Source organism: Monodon monoceros, unplaced genomic scaffold (assembly GCF_005190385.1).
Source record: "Monodon monoceros isolate NGI ecotype Baffin Bay Population unplaced genomic scaffold, NGI_Narwhal_1 Super_Scaffold_18, whole genome shotgun sequence".
NCBI classification, from domain to species: Eukaryota; Metazoa; Chordata; class Mammalia; order Artiodactyla; family Monodontidae; genus Monodon; species Monodon monoceros.
In genome coordinates, this window is record NW_021703774.1 from 150,658,884 (window position 1) to 150,683,523 (window position 24,640).

General features: G+C 47.6%; 1 protein-coding gene across 2 annotated transcripts in view; it reads left to right on the forward strand.

Annotated features, from left to right (window-relative positions):
- Window positions 1-1,986: 1,986 nt before the first annotated feature.
- Window positions 1,987-24,640, forward strand: part of INPP5B (inositol polyphosphate-5-phosphatase B) — a 48,427-nt gene continuing 25,773 nt past the window's right edge. Inside the window, exons 1-7 of one of the 2 annotated variants that reach the window (XM_029228715.1) lie at window positions 1,987-2,063; window positions 2,773-2,837; window positions 3,229-3,323; window positions 4,182-4,279; window positions 4,414-4,443; window positions 5,719-5,829; window positions 9,973-10,356. In XM_029228715.1, the coding sequence (XP_029084548.1) occupies window positions 2,781-2,837; window positions 3,229-3,323; window positions 4,182-4,279; window positions 4,414-4,443; window positions 5,719-5,829; window positions 9,973-10,356 (775 nt within the window). In that variant the 5' untranslated portion in view covers window positions 1,987-2,063; window positions 2,773-2,780. Of the gene's footprint in view, window positions 2,064-2,772; window positions 2,838-3,228; window positions 3,324-4,181; window positions 4,280-4,413; window positions 4,444-5,718; window positions 5,830-9,972; window positions 10,357-11,365; window positions 11,583-24,640 lie in introns of those variants that run through there. The other variant, XM_029228716.1, reaches the window with a different exon arrangement.

The following is a 24,640-nucleotide window of genomic DNA, read 5'->3' on the forward strand; positions in this document are numbered from 1 at the left end:
TTATTTTTGGCTGCATTGGGTCTTCGTTGCTGTGCGTGGGCTCTTCTCTAGTTGTGGCGAGCGGGGGATACTCTTCGTTGCGGTGCGCGGGCTTCTCATTGCAGTGGCTTCTCTTGTTGCGGAGCACGGGCTCTAGGCATGTGGGCTTCAGTAGTTGTGGCTCGCGGGCTCTAGAGCGCAGGCTCACTAGTTGTGGCGCACGGGCTTAGTTGCTCCGCGGCATGTGGGATCTTCCCGGACCAGGGCTCTAACCCATGTCCCCTGCATTGGCAGGCGGATTCTTAACCATTGTGCCACCAGGGAAGTCCTTGTAGCTGTATCTTTAGTGAAAGGGATTTATCAAGTCCACAGCTCTGTGCTAGAGGCTCCCAGGGCCTAGGCCTGAACATGATGCTCTCCAAGGGGGCAGGGCCTTAGCCCCATTCCCAAGGAGAGGCTGGGATTTGTCTGGAAAAACAGAACAGTCTCCTGTCTGACCCCCATCAAGTAGGAGGACCCCAAAGTCCTGCAGGGACAGTTTCTTCATCTATAAAAATGCCCGGTCCCGTCTACTTTTCCCAGATCCTCCCCAGACTTTGACACAAAGAGGGGGGCTGGAATTGGGGTTCCCCTGCTTTCCTGCAATGACCACCACCCCCTTTATCTCTAAGGGTCTAAATCAATCCCCTTTCTCCTCATCCCCCACACAGCTTTGAAACCAAATTCAAATGAACTTGAGCTCCATTTATGCTGTGGGTATTGCCAGGAAAAGAAGAAGATTGGGAAGAAGGTGATGTCTGTTTCTGGAAGAGGTTTGCGTATACAAACTTGAACTGGTCACTAAGGCAGCAACTCCAAGCTTAGGGAAAAAGGAGTGAGGATGGCTTAGAAGTCACATGCTCACTCTTTCCCCTGCACTTACCCTTTAGTTTGGGTCAAAGCTTGAGAGAAAGAGTATTCATTAAGATAATTCACTAATTCAATAAACATGTTCTGAGGGTCAACTGTGTCCCAGAAACTACCCTGGGGTGATGAGGAAAAGATACAGCCTGTCCTCAGGGAGCTTACAGCTTAGTGAAATGGCCGATAGGCTGGAAGAGACCGGCCCTGGACTCCCTGATCTGAGCTGGCCCTTTTTGTCCATCTGGAGCAGCCTGCTTATCTTAGGTGGGAAATCGAGGCCCCAAAGGAGGAAGACCTTGCCCAGGGGCCTGTGGCCAGTGAATCGGGGGAAGGGGCCGGAGAACAGCAAAGTACAGCCTCAGGCTGTCCTGAGAGCTGAGTGGCCCCCTCCCCTGAACTCCTTCCTCCCTGAGAAGGAGAGAGGATAGAGCCTCAGCACAGTACTGCATACGAACAGGATCACACCCTCTACAATGTGCATTCTCATCCTTTACCCCCAAACAGCCCCATGAGGCAGGCGGGGCCAGGTGCTCCTGTCACACACACCTCACACACACAGCGCTGAGGCTTAGCGGGGGAAAGGGAGGCATGTGGCAGTGTCCATGGCACAGAAGTTGGAGTCACACTTTCAGTTGAGGCCCAATTTTGCCACTTTGCTAGGTGCGAGGCCTTGGTCAGATTGCTTAATGTCTCTGAGCCTCAGTTTCTACACCTGGAAAATGGTGTAGTGGTTCTTCACAGCGTTGTTCTCCTTTAAGCTAGGATGGGGTCGTTAGCTGGGGAGGAAGCGTTCCAGTAGAGGCCAGTGTTGGCCTGCCTGGAGTGAGAGGAGTTGAGGATGAAACTGAGAAAGTGTTTTTCCTTAAAGGGACCATCTTCCTTCCAGGCCCTGGGAGGGGAGCTCTGGCCCCACGACTTCCGGGACCGAGGGTGAGCCGAGGGCAAGTACTCAGGAAAAGCTTTCCGGAATAGGGAGCCCAGGGTAGCCCCAGACCTAAGGAGTTAACGGGGGCAGGGAGGACCACCCCCACCCCACCCCACCCCCGCACTGGCGTGGGCAGGCTGGGCCTTGCAGACTGGCTGACCGTCGTGTGGCGTGGGGGCTTCTGGGAAATGTAGTCTCTGGCTGGGCCCCGGGGCCGCGGTGCTCCGCACACCCAGCAGCGGTGACAGCTCAGGAGGTAGGCGGCGATGGCAGGGGTGTGGGAGCAGGTGCGGAGCAGGGAAACCAGGGCGGGGCTGGGCAGGAGGGGCTGGGCAAGCTAAGGGCTGGGACCCCTGTCCTGATGCTGTCAGAGCCGGACACCCTCGGCCTTCGGCTGACGCAATGGGGCCTGCTGGGCTGGGGGAGGGCCAAGGAGTAACGGGACACTTTCCCATCTCCAGGGAAAAAGGGACAGAACTGGGGTCCTTGTTTAGGATGAGAGCTCCCTTCCTGAGATACGTGCAGATACACCCCTGACACTGCCCAGAGAGGTGCCAGCAGGACTAATACTGCTCCCCAAAAAGGAAGGCAGAGCCCCATCCCAGGAGCAATAGGACTTGTCCTCCTCTCCAGTAATGGGACAAGGCACCCCACGTCCAACAAATAGACTGGACCCCACTTAGAAGCGACTGGATGCCCTTCAAGACAAAGGGCGGTACAGCAAATTGTACCTCTCACCGGGGGCAAAGGGATGGCCCCTATCCCTAGAAACTAAAAGGCTCATTCTCAGGGGAAGGGGGAGGGGGAGGAGGAGGGAGCGGATGGGGCCTCCTCCGCCTTCTCCCAGCACAGAGCCCCTCCTCCCTGCCCCCAGCCCTCCCTCAGGCAGCTCCATAACCTCCTGAGTGACTTGTTGACCTAAGGGGCTCCCATCTGCCCTCCCCCGGGGCGTGTCTGCTCAGCAGGGGCCAGCATGGACCAGTCTGTGGCGATCCAGGAGACCCTGGCTGAGGGGGAGTACTGCATCATCATATCCTTCCCGCGGGTGCCGAGCTCCCAGTCCCAGGGCCTGCCCTGCCTGGCCTTGGGAAGTGGAATGGCAGGTGTCTACGTGTCTGTCTGCTTGCCTCCCTCTCTCTGTGCCTTCAGGGGGAGATGGAAACCTGTACATACTAAGCAGTTAGTCCTGGACTCTCTGCCGGGTGCTTTAAATACTCAGTTATCCTCCCACCCCCTGTGACGTTGGGGGTTACTCTCCCCATTTCACAGATGAGGAAGGGTGGGAGAGGTGAAACCACAGAGTGAATCTGTGTGGGTGAGGGCGGGGCGGGGCAGGGCAGGGCAGGGCAGGTGGGGTGGGCTGGGTTGGGCAAGGCCTGGGGCCCGGCTCCCTTTTGGTTTGCCTTGACCCTGAGCCGCAGGCGGTGCAAGGAGCGCTGTGTGAGGGAGAGAGCAGGCAGAGCCGCCTCCTGGGACTCGTGCGTTACCGCCCGGAACGTGGTGGCCAGGAACATGCGTCAGTGACTGGTTCAGTCCTTGCCTCTCTGGCCCTGGGTTTGATTATTCTCCACTGTCCCTCCAGCTGGACTTCATGCCCTCTAGGGCAGAGTCTGAGGCTTCTAGAATAACTGTAATAATGATAATTAATAGTTTTTGACCACTGTAGGCCAAGCCCTCTGTATTCTTAGCTCATATAATCCTCAAAATTTGATGAGAAAACTTCTCAAGAAGATGGTTGAACATACTGCTCCAGATCTGGAGCCCTGTGGCCTGTCTTGGGTTCAAATTCAGGCTTTGTTACTTCTGAGCCATGTCATCCTGAGCAAACCTCAATGTGTCTGGACTGAAGATTAAAATGAGTTACTACATGTAAAGTGTTTAAAATGCTGTGAAGCACATAGAAAGGGCTCCATAAATGTTGCTAGTAATACCCACATATTACACAGAAGCAGAGAGAGAATAATTAATATTTATCAATGGTCTCACAGCCAGAAAGTGAACCTCAGGGTCTCAGAGCTGGGAAGGAGGAGCCTTAGACATTTTTGAACCCACCACCCTCACCTTACAGAAGGAAAAGCTGAGGTTCAGGGAGGGAGTGGGGAGGCTAAGATTGCCCTGTTCTTGTCACTTGCAGTGCTAGAACGCACAAGGGGGAGATCAAACATGGGTTTTACTAACAAGGCAGGGGCTCCCCGAAATGAGGCAAGTTCAGCTTTGATGACCCAACAGTCTCTGGTGGGCACCATGAGCAGAGAGGCATGAGCACAGCCCCAGGAACCAAGGAGAGAGTGCGAGCACCCCGAGGCTTCCCCGATGGGCCTGAGGGATGACTAGACTACAGGCGCCCTGTCCTCACTCTGCTTCCTGCCCTCAGTCTCTTCCTGTACACACACCGGAGGATGGCCGTCACCGGGGACGATGTCTCCTTGGACCAGATCGTGCCGATCTCTCGGGATTTCGCTCTGGAAGAAGGTGCCACAGGGGGCTGGACAGGATGATCCCTCTTCTCTGGGCTCCCGGGTCATTTCTGCCCTTGTTGGGGGTGGGGCGTTGGGAGGAAGGATGATGCTCAGTTACTAAGGGCCCTTTCGTTTCCCTGCCCGCAGTGTCCCTGGATGGTGAAGTCTACTTTCTTGGTGAGTGGTCCTTTCAGTCTGAGTCCCAGTTGGGGCAGGGGGAACAGAATCTGCAGAGAGAAGAGTGGTGTGAAGTAAGAGCACTTTCTGATCGTCCTACTGTGGCACGCAGGACCCTGCAGGATCAGGCCCCGGTCATCTCTCCAGTCACGCCTTTCCCTGCTTGCTGCACTTGGAACCCTCTGCATTCCAAGCACCTCAAACGTGAGGCGTTTTCACCACGGAGCCCCTGCACACGCTACTTCCTCCTCTCGAAAGCCCTCACTCCTCTTTTCGCATAGCCAGTCATGCTCCAGGGCTTCAGTTCACACTGACTTTCCTCGGGAAGCCTTTGTTGAACTCCTGAGAGTGTTTGTATACCGAAAGTGTTTGTATTTCACTCACACACATTCCTTTGTCTCGTCCTTACCACCTCTCTGTCACCTACAGTGATTTAATTATTTTTAATGGCCTATCTAATGTCGGTGTTCTTTGCTAGACTGCAGTCGTAATAGCAGAGGTAGTAAGAATAATCATAGAAACGAGTATTTAATCAGTGATGACCTCGCGCCAGGCACTATGCTAACGAGCTTTACACACATCACATGGTGCTTTCCTCACAATTCTGTGAGGTCATCACTGCTTTCATTCCCATTTTATGGAGGAGGTAATGGAAGCCCAGAGAAATTAAGTAATTTAGCAAGTGGTGGGACAAGGATTCAGACTCGGAATCCAGTCTCTGGAGCCCACGCTCTTGATCAGTCTGCGGCATTGCTCCTACTCATTCATTAGTTCAGCACATGTTTTGGGTGCTCGCCATGTGCCTGCTGGGTGCTGAGGTTACGTTATGAGCCAGACACCATCCACACTCTAGCTCCCTGAAGACAAGGCCATGTCTGATGTCTTCAGCGTGGTGTTCCCTGTGACTAGCGTGTGTCTGGCACAGTCAGGGAGACTGACTGACGGACGGCCCCCCTGTCTGCCTCTGTGTGCTTTTCATTCCACTGGTGGGGCGGGGGTAGACTACAGGTTGAGAAGTTGGTCTCTTCTGGCTCCGTCCAGAAGGCTATGGTGAGGCTTACTGAATTTTCAGAGCTGAGGTCCACCCCCTTTGTAGACTGAGGGTGATGTTAATTTGAAGCTGGGGGTACAGAGGGCTCCCTTATTGCCCCAGCTTAAGGGTCAAAGGGGCTTTGGGAGCTTGGGCTGCTGACGTTCCATGCTGGGGGCTCCAGCCTAAAGATGCACCTAAGCATCCTGGAGGCCAAGGGCTCATTTCCTGCCTCCCCTGTGCAGGCTCAGATGTCACCGTCCAGCTGGACACAGCGGAGCTCAGCCTCGTATTCCAGCTCCCCTTTGGTTCACAAACCAGAACGTTTCTCCAGGAAGTCGCCAGGGCCTGTCCAGGTAGGTAAGACCACAGGCTCCCGGGGGAAGGGGAGGCTGGGCACTGACCTCCCCACCACCAGTTGACTTTGCACCCTTTGGACTTACACTCTACAGTTTCTGTGCCCTCTCAAAGCTGCTGGCACGAGGCCACCGTGCCCCCAGGCCACCAGCCAGCCATGGTGTTTGCATTTCTGTTTTCCCATTTCTGGACCTGAGTTTTAACTCCAGCAGGGCCCCTTTGCCCTCCCTGCTCTGGGCAGGGCTGCATGGGGTGAGTTGTGATTCTCATGCAGAATCTTTTACAAGTTAGCAGGGTCAGCAGCTTCTAGAGGCCCACCTTCCCTCTCCCTGACAACCACAGCTAGAACCAAGGGAAGTCTGTCATAAGAGCTCTCCTGCCCTTGTACCCTGCTCTGTCCCCCACCACAGCTGAGAAGATGGTCTAGCTTTAACTTAACAGTGAGAAGTTAGTGGCCTCTAGGGCAGAATTTGTTTAGACTGGGCGATCAGCCAGGCAGGTAAAGGAGAGTTTGTTCAGAGCAGAGAATCAGCCAGAGAACATGCAAATTCTAGCCACCAGGCGCTGGGGCTTAGCTGTTTACCCAGCACTGTCACTTATTTCCTTTCTAGCTAACATCCTGGCTCTGCAGGAATCGGGGGTGGGCTCCCCTTCTATTGTGGTCTCCTCATGGAGCCTAAATGTCTGGGGGCTCCAACTTAGTTTGCCTGGTGTGCAGGAAGGGTACTGACTGTTGATGCAAACTGGGCAATGTGGGAAAAGGAAACAAGATTATACAGCCTTGAATGCCGAGTTAAAGGGTTGATTCTATAAAGCAGGGGAAATTTATCTCCAAACCTTCAACTAATGAGGATAACCTGTTTTATGATTATTACTGGTAGTTGTAGGAGAAGTAATAACAGTAGTAACAGCAAAGAGAATGGACTTTGAAGCTATACAACCTCTTGCATTTGAAGCCTATCTTTGCTGGTCTTTAGCTATGTGACTTTGGGCAAACCACCTCACCTCTCTGAACCTTGGTTTTGTAGAGCTTTTTTTTTTCTCCCAGTTTTATTGAGCTCTAATTGACATACAGCACTGTGTAAGTTTAAGGTGTACAGCGTAATGATTTCACTTACATACATCATGAAGTGATTTCCACAATAAGTTTAGTGAATATCCATCATCTCATACAGATTTACAATTAAAGACATAGAAAAAAAAATTTTTTCCTTGTGGTGAGAACTCATGATTTACACTCTTAAAAACCTTCTTTCATATAACACAGCAGTATTAAATATATGTATCATGTTGTTGCACCCCTAGTACTTATTTCTTTTTCTTTTTTTTGGGGGGGGGGGTGCGTAGCATGCGGTTTGCGGGATCTCAATTCCCCGACCAGGGATTGAACCCAGGCCACGGCAGTGAAAGCCTGGGATCCTAACCACTAGGCCACCAGAGAACTCCCTATTTATCGTATAACTGGAAGTTTGGACCTTTGACTGCCTTCACCCAATCCCCTTTTCCCCCACTTAATCCCTCCCTCTGGTAACCACAAATCTGATCTCTTTTTCTATGAGTTTGCTTGTTTGTAGACTTCTATATGTAAAGAATATCTTCCTCATGGAATTGTGAGAATTAAATGAGGTAATACATGTGAAAGTGCCCAGCACATAGTAGGAGCTCAGAAAAATATTTCCTTAGCTAACATTCATTGTGGATTTATTGTGTGTTAGACACTGTTCTGAGGACTTTTCAGCACATTATCTCATTTTTCTTACCACAGTCGTTCAAGGTAGGTATTATCAGTGTGTCCATTTTACAGGTGAGGGAACTGAGGCTCAGGGAGGTTAAATGCCTTACCTGAGTACACAGCTGGTAAATAATAGAGCCAGGATTGTTAGACAGGATTAGAGAGTCTCCTCCGGAGCCTGAGCTCTTGAGGTTTGCTCTAATGCATCCTAAGCCCATGCCAACCCCTCCCATCTACACTGCTCAGGGAAGACTCCGTGTAGGAGGTGACGTTTAAGCTGAGACTTGAAGGATGAGTGAGGCTTTTTCCCAGGCAGCCAACATGGGAAAAAAGACAGTTGGAGTTAAGAGCAGAGCACTGGGTGGGATTGAAATTGGGGTGGGAGGAGGCTGTGGAATGAGGTGAACCAGGACAGGCCAGCAGAGACAGCGCATGAAGGGTTTTAAATAACCATCAAAGAGCTTGGATTTTGCCCTGTAGCTTGTGGGGAGCTGATGGAGCTTTAAACTGAGGAATAACGAGGCAGGATTTGCACTTTAGGAAAGTTCCTCTGGCAACTGGTGCAGAGGGGGAGAACCTAGAGCAGGGAGATCAATGGGAATGTATTGCAGTGGTTCAGGCATAAGAAATGAGGCTTGGACCAGGGCCCAGTCATGGGGATGGGGAGGAGAGGATGGACTGGAGAGATCAAACCGATGAGAATGAAGGCACCATGGGAACACTGAGTTTGGGTTGTGTTCACAGCTTTACTCTCTGTGGTTACAACAGTGCCTGGCATGTAGTAGGCACTTAACACATATTTGTTGAATGGATGAACAGAGCTTGGTGCCTGGCTGTGAGAATGAAAGAGAGGGAGTAGTTGAGGATGATTCCCCTCTTTTAGGCTTAGGTATCTGTCTGTCGGTTCCCTTCCCTGTTCTTCCTTCCGGGGTCCACACCTGGGGTAACCAGCAGGGAAACTGCACTAACTCAGCTTCTTTGAGCAGCTATCATGATGTGGACTTCCTCCGGGACGGGTCTGGGTGAGAGGGGACTTTCAGAGCTGACAGACTCTTGGGAATCCACCTGCCCAACCCTTGCATTTTACAGATAAAAGGACCAGAGTCCAGGATGAGGTTACAGGTGAAAGGAACTAGTTTTTCCCCACCCAGTCCTTGGTGGGTAATGTGCAGCACAAAAGGTCAGGGAGTGGAAGTGACTTGGTCAAAAGATCACAGTTAGAGGAAAGAATTCGCCAACATTAATTGAGTACCTACTGTGTGCCATATATTTTTCTAGACAGCTAGACAACACACAACAACCATGTTTTTCTGTTTAGTCTTTTGAGCAATACTAAAGAGTATCCTGTTTTACAGATGAGTAAACTGACAAGAGAGAAAACTGACATTTTAGTAACTTACGCGAGGTCATTCATTAATTGAAGTTAATAGGACCAGGTTTGGAACCCCAGGTTATAACTCCAAAGCCCATGGAGTCCAGACATTTCAGTTCAGGTCCCAGCTCTGCCACTTCCTAGTTGTGAATGTGAACAATATATTTTATTTCTATGAGCCTTGGCTTTATTATTTGTACAGTGGAAATATGAACTTGCCTTACTACTCCAAGAGTTTTGTGAGGATCAGATGGATTAATGGCATGTAACTGCTGAAAATAATTTAAAAGCTGTGTCTGGCAGTGCCATAGTGAGTTCTACGACCCAAGTCTCTTCATTTATGATGCCCTTGCAAATCCAATTCAGTTCGGTCAGGTTCATGCTGTTCTACAAGGAGAACAGGCAGGATAGCATAGAAAACAGCAAGTGTTTAGGAGTCAGGCAGACCTGGGTTTGAGTGAGAGGCAGAGAAGACCCAAGAATTTCTAGGAAGGAGGAGTGGCAATCTGGTTCAGAGGGAACCAGAGGACTCATCTTGAAGGCATATTTCATAGCAGGCACACTGCTTTTACTTAGAGTGTGTATTTTTGGGAGGCTTGCGAGTTGCTGATGGAGATTATGGGTAGTTAACGCCCCCAACCCACTCCCTAGTACTAACATGTATTTGAGTTCTCACTCTGCCACTCACTCTGCGACCTCAGACTTCACCTCTCTGAGCTCAGTTGCCATGGGATAATAGTTGCCACCGGATAATCGTTCCCTTGCTCCTAAAGTTAGCTGTGAGAATTAAGGAGCATAGACCTCGGCACGTAGTTACCACCAGGTCGCAGGAGTGGTGCTTGTCTATCTTGGTACAGCACTTTCGTTTTCATGTTTATTATTGTATTTGAATCTCAGGCCCACACTGTGCGCCAGGGAAACAGGCTTGGAGCCTCCCCGGAGAGGCTGAGCGATTTGCCCACGGACAGACAACCTTGCGGAGGTGCAACCGGCTCTTCAAGTCCGTGGCTCAGTATTCCCTCCTTTTTCCTTCCACAGGCTTCAACCCCACGGCCCTGGACCCTAAGTTTCTGTGGCTGTCTCGCTACAGGCGCAAAGAGCCGGAGCCCGAGCCGCCCACGCCGCGCGGCTGGAACTCAGCCCAGGGCACCCGGCCCGGGCGCTCTGGAATTGGCGGAGGCAGGTATCGATCTCGGAAGGCGCGAAGGGGATTGGAGGAGCCCAGGCTTCAGGGGCGGGCCCGTTCTCTTTGGGGGCGGAGCTATGGAGCAGACCGGCCTTTGATTGGCGAGGGTGGCACGCGGGGGCGGGCCCCTCTGGGGGTGGAACGGGGGCGGGGCTCCGGGCGGCGTGATGAAGAGCTTGAGGAAGCAGGCAGGGAAATGTCCGCCGCCGCCGGCTCTCGGGAGCGCGAATCTGCAGGTCCGGCGGGCGGTGGGACGCTGGGCTGGGGCTCCGGGGCGGTGGCGGGCCACACCCTCGGACGGGCAGGGTCTGTGGGTTGGCTGGCGGACGCTCGGGGCAAAGACCAAGGTCCTGTCCCTACGGAGGCGGAGACATTGGGGCTGAGGTGCTGTGGGGATGTTAGTTATTCTTAGCCGGGCGTGATGAGGGCAGGCGGGGGCCAGTGAGGTACTCAGGAATCCCGAGGCCGGGGTTTTGGTAGTAGTAAAGCTCCGTTCCAGACTTCGCTGTGTGACCTGGGGCGGGTGGCTGCCCCTCTCTGAGCCTCAGTTTCTCCATCCTGACCTTCGAGTTTGTCTGTGGAGGTGTACTCCCCATGACAGAGCCTTCCTTTGGGTGAGGACTGGTGTGTGTACTGGGGCTGCCTGGCTCTCCTGTCGGTCCTCAGCCCCTGTGAGAGATTGGGCTGTGCGCAGACCCGGAGTCCAGGAGAGCCCTATCCACCCTGGGCCTGGAGGCCACAATGAGGTTACAGGTGAAGGGGATTAGGTTTTTCTTCCACCCAGCCCTTGGTGGATAACGTTGTGCAGCACAAAAGACCAATTGTTGAGCAGGAGGTTGTCTTCTGGAGAGTGAGAGGCCCAGGGCTGAAATTTGGGTCAGGCTGGTGCTTTGGGAGGACCTGCAGACCTCTGTTTTCTGTCTAGCTCTTAGGTTTTCTGCCCGGGGCTCCCTGGTATTTTTTTTCTCCTGGGTGTGCCCATGCAGCTCCTGTTACGTCTGAGCTTTGGCATGACCACTAGTACCCACTTGTGCCCCTTTTCTCAGCCGTTTGCTAGGGAACTGTCAAGTAGCCGTGTAAGTGTGGGCCGGCGCTCCACTTGCTCTTAAAAGGCTTGGAAACTGTGAGAGGCTGGGGGAATAGCACGTTGCACAAGTTTGTAAAATGGGAGGAAACTAAGCGAGCAAAGGACTTCCTCCATGCTCGTTCTTTTCTTCCGTTGCAGCCTCTGCAAGATGCAGTCGCAGCACACGATGGTGCTGACAGTTTGCATCGCTCGTGGGCTTAGCTCACTTGAAGGGCTGATCTTGAGGGAGCTGTTGCATCAGTTTCCATGACATTCTGGCCACTGGTACTGGGACAGGAGAGAGCTTAAGATGAAGTACATATCTTCCCCTTGCCCCTTCGAAAGGGCAGCATCCAGACAGTTGGCAGAGGACAGGCCCGATGGCAGCAGAAAGAGGTGGGTTCTGTTTTCTCAGCCAGCACGCCAGAGCCTGTGGGAGCGCTTCATCTCCTAAGCAGAGGGAGGTCTTCTGTGAGAAGTCGGGGCAGCTCTGAAGCAGTTATCTGCTGCTGGGTGATAAATGCAAAGTGATCTCAGAATCTTCTGTGACCTTTCAAAAATCCGAAACTAGCCACTTGCTGGTGAGGAGTTACTGTCAAGGTTTTGGTTTCATTTTTAATTTGAAATGATTTGTCCCCATCGTAATACCTACAATAAGTGGGGTTACACTACTAAATGCTAAGTTGCTCATGTTAAAATTGGTAAGAAATGGCACCAAGCCCCCAGTTCTGTTTCGGTCAGCTCTGTTTCCAGAGTTGCTTTGGCCTCAGAGGAGAGTCACATCTTCTACAACAGGTTGGGGGAACCCTTTGGGCCTCCTCTGGATGTCCCTGAACCCCAAGGGAAACAGCGAATTTGATGCTTCCTATATGCATATGATCAAAATTCCCACTTCCTGATAGCCCAGGGAACCAACCCAAAGACTGCTTTAAAATGCTGTTTGTGATGCACGTCAGGAGAAACGGCTTCTGCAAGGAGCTGACAGTCTGACAGAGAGGGATCTGGTGATTCATAGAGGTAAGAGAGTGTGGGGTCCGCTCAGCAGGACGGGGGGACCTTGTGAGGTGAGCCAAGGGTAAGAGCCCCTCAAAGGCCTAGGTATTTGGGGGGCAAAGTGAAGCTGGCTTTCAGTCCTTGCCTTTGTCTTGGTAGAGAAAGGAAAGATCTCACTTGGATGCATCTCTCCAAAAATGTCCATTCTTTTCCTTGATTTGTCTTTCCTGCATTCAGGAGTGTCAAGCCAAGCTTGGTAGGAATTGCAGAAAAGTGAAATGCAGAAGTTTTAGATTGGGGTTGGTGTCATTTCAGGTTCAAACCGGGATATTTGAGCTAAGTTGTGATGTTGAAGTGAGATGTAAAGCTTCTGGTCGAGTGGCAGGCTGTTCTATCTGATTCTCTTGGCCTCTTCAGACTCCTAGACCTTGCATGGGTCTCAGACAAGTAGCTGTTGTAAGTAGGGGCTTTTCTGCTTCTTCACTTATTTAACTGCTCTTCTTGGTGTAGCTTTTTCTTTCCTTAAAAAATAAAAAGGAGAAATTCCTTCCTGTTTCTCTCTAACAACTGAAGGTGCTCTTATCCCTTGGGGAATCCTTCATCGGGCTCAGTACTCACCCATGTCATTGTGTAAAATATTCACCTGCCTCATCCCAGACACATGCAAAGACCTGGAGCTGTGTTCTGGAGGATTCTGAGCTATGTACTAGAAAGGAAACAGCTACTCAGAAGTCGCATTGGGCTTTTCTGGGCTAATTTAACAACATGGAAACAACAAACAAATTTTGATGTTTTGAAGTGGTTTTCTTATTCCATGGTTGATTCAAAGCGAGGTAGCTTGGTAGTAACTCAAATTCAGAATGAGATGTGCTATGAGTATTTTTTCCCTTGGACCCAAGAAATAAAGCATTAAAGTCTGTCTGGCCTGAGAAAGGAAATGAATGCTATTTATAACTCAGGGTAGCATAAAGGGTAACCTAGATTACCAGGGCAGAAGCCAGTGAGAATGTCGGAAAAACAGCCCCTGGGTTAGTCAGTCTCCTTGCTCCCCCGTCTCTTAATAAGTAAAATCTGTGTGACCGACGTACCCTTTTAGCACAGAGAAAATGAATTTTCCTAGATGTTTATCCTACACATGGAAATCTTGCCCGTCATCTCCACCTTTGTGGGAAGCTCTGCAGGCTCCTAAGCAAATTAATTTGGCCCACTTGGTTCCTTTAAACAAAAGAGAACTGTGTTCCTTTTTCTTCCTTCTTCTGTTGTTCCCTTCTCCGTTTCCCTCTTCGTCGCATCTAACCTTTTGTTTGTTTCTAGAACAGGAGAACCCCCTGAAGACTTTTCTTGCCCTCAGAAAACAGTTTGTTGTGGAATTCTACAGTGGGAGCCTAGAGCAAGCGAGGTGACCCACAAACGTTCACTTAGAAGGGGTGCTTTGCACAGAAAAGTCCTCGGGGACAGAAGGTTCAGGAAGAGGGAGACATCAATATTTATTAGCAGAAAGACAGTTTTGGGACATAGAAGCTCACTGGCTCGCTTGTTTTCTTTGCGGCTTAAAATCTACTGTAACAAACTTGTAGATTTTACAAGTGGTGCATATGTGAACTAAAGCTCCAAATGTGAATGATGAGGATTTGAACAAAGTGTATGTCTACGTGGCTGGATACTTTAATATTTATTTTTGTTACTGCACCTTGGTATCATACTGGACATGTCTCTTGACTTTCCTCTCTTCCGTCTGTAAAATGGGAGTGAATGTTTGCCTTCTAGAAGGTCTCACAGGACCGAAGGAATGCTAATTTAGGGGTGGTTTCCTCTGGGAAGCACATTTAGGAATTGCAAATGCCCACCCCTAAGAGCTTAGAAACTGGCTGCCCTCTTCAGGGCCTTTCCTAGGCTGGTTTCTTCCAAATTACTACGTTCATTCTCTTCCTCACTCCTTCCCTCCCTCCAGTTTCTTTTCTGTCAATATGATCACTAAAAACCTCAGTCATCCTTGACTCTTCCCTCTCCTATGTCTAATAACCAAATTCTGTCCATTCTTTTTCTGCAATTAAAAATTTTTTTGAAAATTAAATCCCCATGGTTCACGTTGGTATCCTCTTACTTGAACTAGTGCAGGGGTGTCCTTACAAGTCTTCCTCCCCTGTCTCCTCCTCCCTTGGGGCTTGCCTTAGAACGACTTTTATCATGCCCTACTGTTTTGTTTTGTGAACTTGAATGCTGCGCCAATCCTTGTAGCCTGAGGAATAAAGTTCAGATTCTTCAGCACTGCGTTCAAGTCCTGCGTGGTCTGGCCTCAGCCCCCCTTCTCGAGTCTTATCTTCCCCAGCTCACCTTCATTTCCTCTTACTTCAAACCCGACTGCTTATTATTTCCGGGTAAAACCCTCTGCTTTTTCATCTCTTTGTTGGCTGTTCATTCAGCTACATTTTTACAGGCTCGAACTTGCTGCTTTTAGTATTTTGCATCCTCTCTCCACCCCAAATGCCAGCCTAATGCCTCGTACATCAGTAGGTGCTCAAAAATCTGTTGTCTTTCGAACCCTCTAGACCCATACATGTCCTAGCCCGAGTGCTTTGTCGCCTGAAGGACACCTGCCCCCTTCCTCTTTAAGCGGGCTCTGTACTTCTTTCCACCCCCAACCCTTCCTGGTTTGCTCTTGCCACTTCTCTTTCAGCTTTATCACCAGACCACAGACAGTTCACAGAAGGCCCAGTGAAGAGAGAGCCTGGAGGAAAAAGTCATCTCTCCAGTAGCCTGTGACCACTGCAGCCTGTGGCTGAAAAGTAATTGCACAGTCGTCATCTTTCTCCTTGAGCTAAACTAGTGATATTTAGTCCTTGCTAACCTAAATTGGATTTGCACAGGGGACAACTTGGATTCTGAGTCCAGGGCTTAACAGGTTTGCAGGGCATGGGATGTGTTTTTAGAGATGTCTCTGCCCATGTTAATTGTTAAAATCTGTGGTACTTTTTTTTAAAGCCATGAGATTATGGGAAATGTTTAAAATGAAAAGAAAGTGAGGAAGAGAGAAAGAAAAGGGAGGGAGGGAGGGAGGGAAGGAGGAAAGGAAGGAAGGGACTAAGAAGCATGGTTATTTGATTTTTAAAATTTATTTATTTATGGCTGTGTTGGGACTTTGCTGCTGCACGTGGGCTTTCTTTTTTAGTTGCGGTGAGCGGGGGCTACTCTTTGTTTCGGTGTGCAGCCTTCTCATTGTGGTGCCTTCTCTTTTGTGAAACACAGGCTCTAGGTGCACGGGCTTCAGTAGTTATGGCGCATGGGCTCAGTAGTTGTGGCTCACGGGCTCTAGATCACAGGCTCAGTAGATGTGGCTCACAGGCTTAGTTGCTCCGCAGCATGTGGGATCTTCCCGGACCAGGGCTTGAACCTGTGTCCCCTGCATTGGCAGGCAGATTCTTAACCACTGCGCCACCAGGGAAGCCCCCGGTTATTTGAGTTACGAAAGTAACAGAACTATTTGGGGTGGTAGCCAGGCTGAAACAGGAATCATTGGCTGTTTCCATTCGTTTTTTTATAAATTTATTTATTTATTTTTGGCTGCGTTGGGTCTTTGTTGCTGCGCGCTGGCTTTCTCCAGTTGCGGCGAGCGTGGCCTTCTCATTGTGGTGGCTTCTCTTGTTGCGGAGCACGGGCTCTAGGCGCGCGGGCTTCAGTAGTTGCGGCACGCGGGCTCAGCAGTTGTGGCGCACGGGATCTTCCCGGACCAGGGATCGAACCCGTGTCCCCTGCATTGGCAGGCGGATTCTCAACCACTGCGCCACCAGGGAAGCCCTCTTTCCATTCTTTTTAATGCTGGGTGCCCCCATGCTATGGGCTTCTCTCAAGAGATCCCTGCCCTATGTGTGCTATGTACTTAGCTCTCCTTTGGAGTCAAATCCAAACTCCACGTGGCATTCAGAGTCTCACAGTTTGGCCTTACATATAATAAAAATCTATTTCTAATAAATTTAAAGAATAAAATTGTATTTTTAAATAAAAATTGGTTACTGTTATGACTATTATCATTAGCAGTTAATATTTATTAAGCACTTACTGTGGGTCTGTGGGCCTCAACCTGAGCACAAAAGTTCTGTAAGAAGATGTCCATTTTTCAGTTGGAGAGAATGAGGCTTGGTGAGGGGAGGTGACATGCTTGTGATCACTCACCAGGTCAGTGACAGAATAGAACTCAGGTCGTCTGTTTGAATCTGATGCTTGAGCCCTAACCCCAGCACTCTTCTTTTGTATCCCCTGATGTTCCTCAAACAAAACTTTTCATTTCTACTTATTTATACTGCTTTTTGTTACTTATTTCTGAGCACATCATAATGCTGTCTCTTTGTGCTGAAATTATTTCCTCTGCCAGAAATGCTTTCTGAACCCCACATTTTTCTGTTAGTTAATATAGTTTTTGATTAAGAGCACAGACTCTTCACCCAGATTCCCTGGGTTTGAATCCTGGCTGTACCATTTATTAGCTGTGTGTTCTTGGGCAGGTCACTTAACCTCTCTGTGTTTATCTCAGTCTGTAAAGTGGTGATAATAATGCGACATACCTCATGGAGGAGTTGTGAAGATTAAATATACGTACAGAGGTTAAAACCATGCCCGGCATGCAGTAAGCCTTAAGTATTTGCTATTAATATTATTCATGGTAATATTACTATCATTGTTATCATTAACGCAGCCTGACTTGGATTCTGGGTAGCTGAATCGGGATCTGTTTATCTCCTTGTAAAGTGAATGAATCTCTTACTGGTATGTGTTGCCGTGTCTTGGAGAGGCCATGGGACGGCCCCCTGGTGGTGTGTACACAGCACTGAGAAGCGTTAATCCTGCTCATTTGAACTGCCGGCTAATTTGCTCACATGGTGGTTTTTTTTTTTCTTTACATCTTTATTGGAGTATAATTGCTTTACAATGGTGTGTTAGTTTCTGCTTCATAACAAAGTGAATCAGTTATACATATACATATGTTCCCATATCTCTTCCCTTTTGCATCTCCCTCCCTCCCACCCTCCCTATCCCACCCCTCCAGGCGGTCACAAAGCACCTAGCTGATCTCCCTGTGCTATGCGGCTGCTTCCCGTTAGCTATCTATTTTACGTTTGATAGTGTATATATGTCCATGCCTCTCTCTCGCTTTGTCACAGCTTACCCTTCCCACTCCCCATATCCTCAAGTCTGTTCTCTAGTAGGTCTGTGTCTTTATTCCTGTCTTACCCCTAGGTTCTTCATGACATTTTTTTTTCTTAAATTCAATATGTATGTGTTAGCATATGGTATTTGTCTTTCTCCTTCTGACTTACTTCACTCTGTGTGACAGATTCTAGGTCTATCCACCTCATTACAAATAGCTCAATTTTGTTTCTTTTTATGGCTGAGTAATATTCCATTGTATATATGTGCCACATCTTCTTTATCCATTCATCCGATGATGGACACTTAGGTTGTTTCCATCTCCAGGCTATTGTAAATAGAGCTGCAATGAGCATTTTGGTACATGACTCTTTTTGAATTATGGTTTTCTCAGGGTATATGCCCAGTAGTGGGATTGCTGGGTCATATGGTAGTTCTCTTTGTAGATTTTTAAGGAACCTCCATACTGTTCTCCATAGTGGCTGTACCAATTCACATTCCCACCAGCAGTGCAAGAGGGTTCCCTTTTCTCCACACCCTCTCCAGCATTTATTGTTTCTAGATTTTTTGATGATGGCCATTCTGACTGGTATGAGATGATATCTCACTGTAGTTTTGATTTGCATTTCTCTAATGATTAATGATGTTGAGCATTCTTTCATGTGTTTGTTGGCAGTCTGTATATCTTCTTTGGAGAAATGTCTATTTAGGTCTTCTGCCCATTTTTGGATTGGGTCGTTTGTTTTTTTGTTATTGAGCTGCATGAGCTGCTTATAAATTTTGGAGATTAATCCTTTGTCAGTTGCTTCATTTGCAAATATTTTCTCCCATTCTGAGGGTTGTCTTTTGGTCTTGTTTATGGTTTCCTTTGCTGTGCAAAAGCTATTAAGTTTCATTAGGTCCCATTTGTTTATTTTTGTTTTTATTTCCATTTCTCTAGGAAGTGGGTCAAAAAGGATCTTGCTGTGATTTATGTCATAGAGTGTCCTGCCTATGTTTTCCTCTAAGAGTTTGATAGTTTCTGGCCTTACATTTAGGTCTTTAATCCATTTTGAGCTTATTTTTGTGTATGGTGTTAGGGAGTGATCTAATCTCATACTTTTACATGTACCTGTCCAGTTTTCCCAGCACCACTTATTGAAGAGGCTGTCCTTTCTCCACTGTACATTCCTGCCTCCTTTATCAAAGATAAGGTGACTGTATGTGCGTGGGTTTATCTCTGGGCTTTCTGTCCTGTTCCATTGATCTATATTTCTGTTTTTGTGCCAGTACCATACTGTTTTGATTACTGTAGCTTTGTAGTATAGTCTGAAGTCAGGGAGCCTGATTCCTCCAGTTCCGTTTTTCGTTCTCAAGATTGCTTTGGCTATTTGGGGTCTTTTGTATTTCCATACAAATTGTGAAATTTTTTGTTCTAATTCTGTGAAAAATGCCAGTGGTAGTTTGATAGGGATTACATTGAATCTGTAGATTGCTTTGGGTAGTAGAGTCATTTTCACAATGTTGATTCTTCCAATCCAAGAACATGGTATATCTCTCCATCTATTTGTATCATCTTTAATTTCTTTCATCAGTGTCTTATAATTTTCTGCATACAGGTCTTTTGTCTCCTTAGGTAGGTTTATTCCTAGATATTTTATTCTTTTTGTTGCAATGGTAAATGGGAGTGTTTTCTTGATTTCCCTTTCAGATTTTTCATCATTAGTATATAGGAATGCCAGAGATTTCTGTGCATTAATTTTGTATCCTGCTACTTTACCAAATTCATTGATTAGCTCTAGTAGTTTTCTGGTAGCATCTTTAGGATTCTCTATGTATAGTATCATGTCCTCTGCAAACAGTGACAGTTTTACTTCTTCTTTTCTGATTTGGATTCCTTTTATTTCCTTTTCTTCTCTGATTGCTGTGGCTAAAACTTCCAAAACTATGTTGAATAAGAGTGGTGAGAGTGCACAACCTTGTCTTGTTCCTGATCTTAGCGGAAATGCTTTCAGTTTTTCACCATTGAGGACGATGTTGGCTGTGGGTTTGTCATATATGGCCTTTATTATGTTGAGGAAAGTTCCCTCTATGCCTACTTTCTGCAGGGTTTTTATCATAAAGGGGTGTTGAATTTTGTCGAAAGCTTTCTCTGCATCTATTGAGATGATCATATGGTTTTTCTCCTTCAATTTGTTAATATTGTGTATCACGTTGATTGATTTGCGTATATTAAAGAATCCTTGCATTCCTGGGATAAACCCCACTTGATCGTGGTGTATGATCCTTTTAATGTGCTGTTGGATTCTGTTTGCTAGTATTTTGTTGAGGATTTTTGCATCTATGTTCATCAGTGATATTGGCCTGTAGTTTTCTGTCTTTGTTACATCCTTGCCTGGTTTTGGTATCAAGGTGATGGTGGCCTCGTAGAATGAGTTTGGGAGTGGTCCTCCGTCTGCTATATTTTGGAAGAGTTTGAGAAGGATAGATGTTAGCTCTTCTCTAAATGTTTGATAGAATTCGCCTGCGAAGCCATCTGGTCCTGGGCTTTTGTTTGTTGGAAGATTTTTAATTACAGTTTCAATTTCAGTGCTTGTGATTGGTCAGAAATCAAAGAGGAAATTAAAAAATACCTAGAAACAAATGACAGTGGAGACACGACGACCCAAAACCTGTGGGATGCAGCAAAAGCGGGAAGTTTATAGCAATACTATCCTACCTTAAGAAACAGGAAACATCTCGAATAAGCAACCTAACCTTGCACCTAAAGCAATTAGAGAAAGAAGAACAAAAACCCCCCAAAGTTAGCAGAAGGAAAGAAATCATAAAAATCAGATCAGAAATAAATGAAAAAGAAATGAAGGAAACGATAGCAAAGATCAATAAAACTAAAAGCTGGTTCTTTGAGAAGATAAACAAAATTGATAAACCATTAGCCAGACTCATCAAGAAAAAAAGGGAGAAGACTCAAATCAATAGAATTAGAAATGAAAAAGGAGAAGTAACAACTGACAGTGTAGAAATACAAAAGATCATGAGAGATTACTACAAGCAACTCTATGCCAATAAAATGGACAACCTGGAAGACATGGACAAATTCTTAGAAAGGTATAACCTTCCAAGACTGAACCAGGAAGGAATATAAAATATGAACAGACAGCTCACATGGTTTTGCAAGTTCTTCTAGTGTGCTGGAAATGGGACGCCAAGGCCAGTGACTGAGGAGATAAGCAGGGTCACCGCCTCCGAGACCCGTCTAGTAGATGCTCAGGAAGGGCAGGACATGATCTCCACCTAGTAGTGACAGCCACACACTTACACAACCCGTGGAGACCATGGTGGGTACTTTGGCTTTATTATCCAAACGGACTTAATCCTTCTCTCCATATAGTACTTACCCCTAAGAGTTTATAGTTTTATTGAAGATGTTGTGCTCATGTTGGCAAAAGGGGAGGCTGTGGAGTCTAGCAGATCTGGCTTTTAATACCAGCTGCACCATTTACTGGCCTGGCTCTGTGTCCTTGGGCATGTGTGCTACCTGCTCTGGGCCTCAATGGCTTTATTTGTAAAAGGGGGCCAGAAATCAGAAATAACACGTGAAGTACTTAGCACAAGCCTAGCTATTCGAGGGGACTTGATAAATGGCAGTCATTATTATCAAAGCAGTGAGGGTGAGGAGAAGTAGAGCAGAGGGAAGAGAACTAACCGTTTCTGCATATGGTGCTGTGTACCAGGCATTGTGCATGGCTCTTGACCCATTAAGAATTTCATTTGGGCTTCCCTGGTGGCGCAGTGGTTGAGAGTCCGCCTGCCGATGCAGGGGATACGGGTTCGTGCCCTGGTCCGGGAAGATCCCACATGCCGCGGAGCAGCTAGGCCCATGAGCCATGGCCGCTGAGCCTGCACGTCCAGAGCCTGTGCTCCGCAACGGGAGAGGCCACAGCAGTGAGAGGCCCGCGTAACGCAAAAAAAAAAAAAAAAAAAAAAAAAAGAACTTCATTTGTTTATCCTTTCGGCTTCTATGTAAGTTCAGTGGTGTTATCCTCATTTTACAAATGACTAAACAAATTAAGTAATTTCCTTGAGGTTTCCTATGAGGTTATGGATGGAGCCAGTGAAATATCTAGGTCATTTTATTCCAAAGCCACAGGGCTTTTCCAAAAACACTCTAATTTCCCTTAAAGTCCCAGACAAGTCATGTAGGCAGGAAGGCGTCCAGAATTCGGAGACATGACCGCTGAGCTTTAGTGTGGCTGAGGAGGGCTTGGTGATGGAGGGTGGAGGAATTGAGGCTGGACTTGGAAGCAGAGGGGCCAGAAAGAGTGAGGGCGGTGTGCATGGGGAACCTGTCTGTTTAGAATTGGCTGTCTTTGGGTGGTGGATGGTGAGAGAGAGCAGGACCAGTTTGCAAAGGGCCTCTTGTGTCCAACCAGTTTGGACCTTCACCTGCAAGTAGTGGTGTAATACTGAAAGTGTTAGAGCAGGGAGAGATGAAATCAGTGTCTAATCTGGCCAAGTCCAAAGACAAAATTGGTAAATCGGGTAGGGAGAAGCAGGAAGATCTCTTAGTTGGGAGGCTCTTGAGGTAACAGGTGAGGAGAGAGGATGGCCTGGAGGAAGGCAGCTGTGAGAACGAAGAGATGTTTGGCTGACTGGCTCTGGGGGCCTAAGGAGAGGGGTGAGCGAAGGGCAGGATGGCAAACCGGGCCGACAGGGCGATGATGGTGCTGGTGACAGCAGGGGGGGCTCAGGGGCAGGCCCAGAAGTCAAAGCACAGCTTTACCTGGGAGCCACCCGTGCACAGAGCATCTTGTAGAAGTACCCAGTGGACAGTGCAGGGCCTGAACTCAGGCACAGCTGGATAGCTCTGTTCAGAATTGGCTGTGATGGCTGATGGTTCTTGTATTAGAGAAGAACAAGATCTGGAGCTGCACTGGCCAGTATTGTAGCCTCTAGCCACATGTGGCTATTTAAATTTACTCTAGGTAAATAAAAAATTCAGTTTCTCATTCACTCTTGCCACGTTTTAACTGTTCAAGTGTAGCTAGTGGCTACTGTTTTGGGCAGTGCAGTTGTAGAACATTTCCATCATCGATCGGGTAGCACTGGTCTGGATCTTGGGGAGTACCCGTAAATAACTGGGGGACCTGGAGCGGGGAAGCAGAGCAGGAGGAGGAGACAGAAGGAGCCATTGAATTAAGAAATAATGTTGCTGCCTCTTGGGCAATTCTCAAAAGAAATAGAGTACTTGGATTTTGGTGTGAATTTGCTTTTTCTCTTTGTGTGATGTCATGTTTTTGGAAAAGCCCAGACCCCAAGTCAGTGGCAGGCCTGGCTATAAAACATTGAAATGGAGGCCATGCCTCCTGTCTTTGTTTTGTAGATCTGGGCCTTCAACAGGTCTGGTCTGGCTTCTAGAGGACCTGTTGGCCATGCAGTGAGGGGTGGCCTCGATTAACCATAGAAAAGAAGACAGCAGCCACAGGAGATGGATACTGTTATCTTTGTTCAGTTCAGGAAGCAGAAGCTTAGAGAAGTGAGATAACTTGTTCGGGGTCATACAGCTAGTAAGTAGGGCCAGAAATGGAATCTAAGTCTGACTCCAAAGCCTGTATATATTGATATATATATCTTTATAATATATATATATATCTTATCTATATACTACATATATATCTTTATATAATTATAGTACATTTATATATACATATATACAAATACATCTTATTTTAGCTAACTTTGAAAGTACCTATAAGCAAAAAGAAAAAGCAATCCTATCACCGAGAAATGACTACTGTTGACGTTCAGTGTATAGTTTCCAGACTTTCCCATCTGTATATGTATTTGTCTAAATTTATATATTTATAAACATGTGGTTTATATGTACATAGACACATATTTCAATCCTTTCTGATGCATATAGGCCACACTCTTAACTACCACCTTTAATTCCTTGTCAGCATTTCTGAAGTCCTAAAAGCTCTGAAGGTGGAAAATAAATTATTTTTGTAAATTTGGCCCAAGCTCACTTTGGCAGTAAGATTTGCTTGAACTGACAGGAGACTATTTATAAGCTTTATTTATCCCACTAAGTGTTACTACTCATAAGTTGCGCTGAGGAACTCCTAACGTTATTGGTTTCTGGATGTTGCCTCTGACTGCTGGGGTGCTGTAGAACACTGTACAGGTTATGTATTATCTTTCTAAAATGTACCAAATTTTGAATTCCAAAATACACTTGGCTTCAAGGGTTTCAGATAAGGGATTGTGGGTCTGTATTAGGTTATAGTGCTGCCTGGGCGAAGGAAGGAGCCTCCAGGGTCAGTGTTATCTATTTAACCAGCATGTGAGAGGGGATTGGGTTCTGTAATATGTGCAGTGCAATGCACAGAATTCACAAGAGAAATGGAACACTCTCTACTTCTGTACATCCAGATCAAGGTTGCGGTTGTCGCTCTGGTTGCCCTATTAGGTAGACTCTTACTCAGAAATGGTTTCAGTTGTAGGTGTGAAAGGTGGTCATCAGAAAGCACCCAGAAATGGCTGTGAGCTTAACCGCTGCCCTGAGGTTGTTTGCTCAGTGTGTGTTTACTGACTGCCTGCTATATTTCATGTTGCCGTAAGCCAGGGGCCACAGAAGAAGAACATTAGCCCCTGCTCCCAGAAGCCTGTGGTCTAGCTAAAGAGGAAAGATTGATAAAAAGAGTTAAACACGGTTACAGGGAATTCCCTGGCGGTCCAGTGGTTAGGACTCGGTGCTCTCACTGCCGGGGCCGGGTCTGATCCCTGATTGGGGAACTAAGATCCCACATGCTGTGCAGCTTGGCCAAATAAAATTAAATAAGCATGGTTACAATTATGATAAATGCCTTGATAGAAGTAAGCACTGGGTAAGAGTAGAAGGAGAGGGCCAGAGAGGGCTTTTCGAAGGAGATGACTCCTGAGCTGAGTCTTGAAGGGTGAGTTTGAAGTTTGATACATGCAGGGGGGTTTGAGGGTGGTTAGACTATGCCCAGCATCGGGGCGGGGGTGGTGGTGAAGAGGCAACATTTAAAAAGATAAATGGTTGCCCCCCGCCGCAGTCGCTGCGCGGCTTGTGGGATCTTAGTTCCCCAACCAGGGATCGAAACCGTGCCCTCGGCAGTGAAAGTGAAAGCACCTAACCAGAGTCCTAACCACTGGACTGCCAGGGAATTCCCTTAAAAAAATAAATGGTTTTGATGTGACTGGATTGGGGGCGAGAGAGGAGTGGTTTGAGTGCTGGGTGGAAGATGGGCCTGGAGAGGTAGTCTGGGGCTGATTATAAAGGTCCCTGTATGTAGTACTTAGAGGTTTGGGTT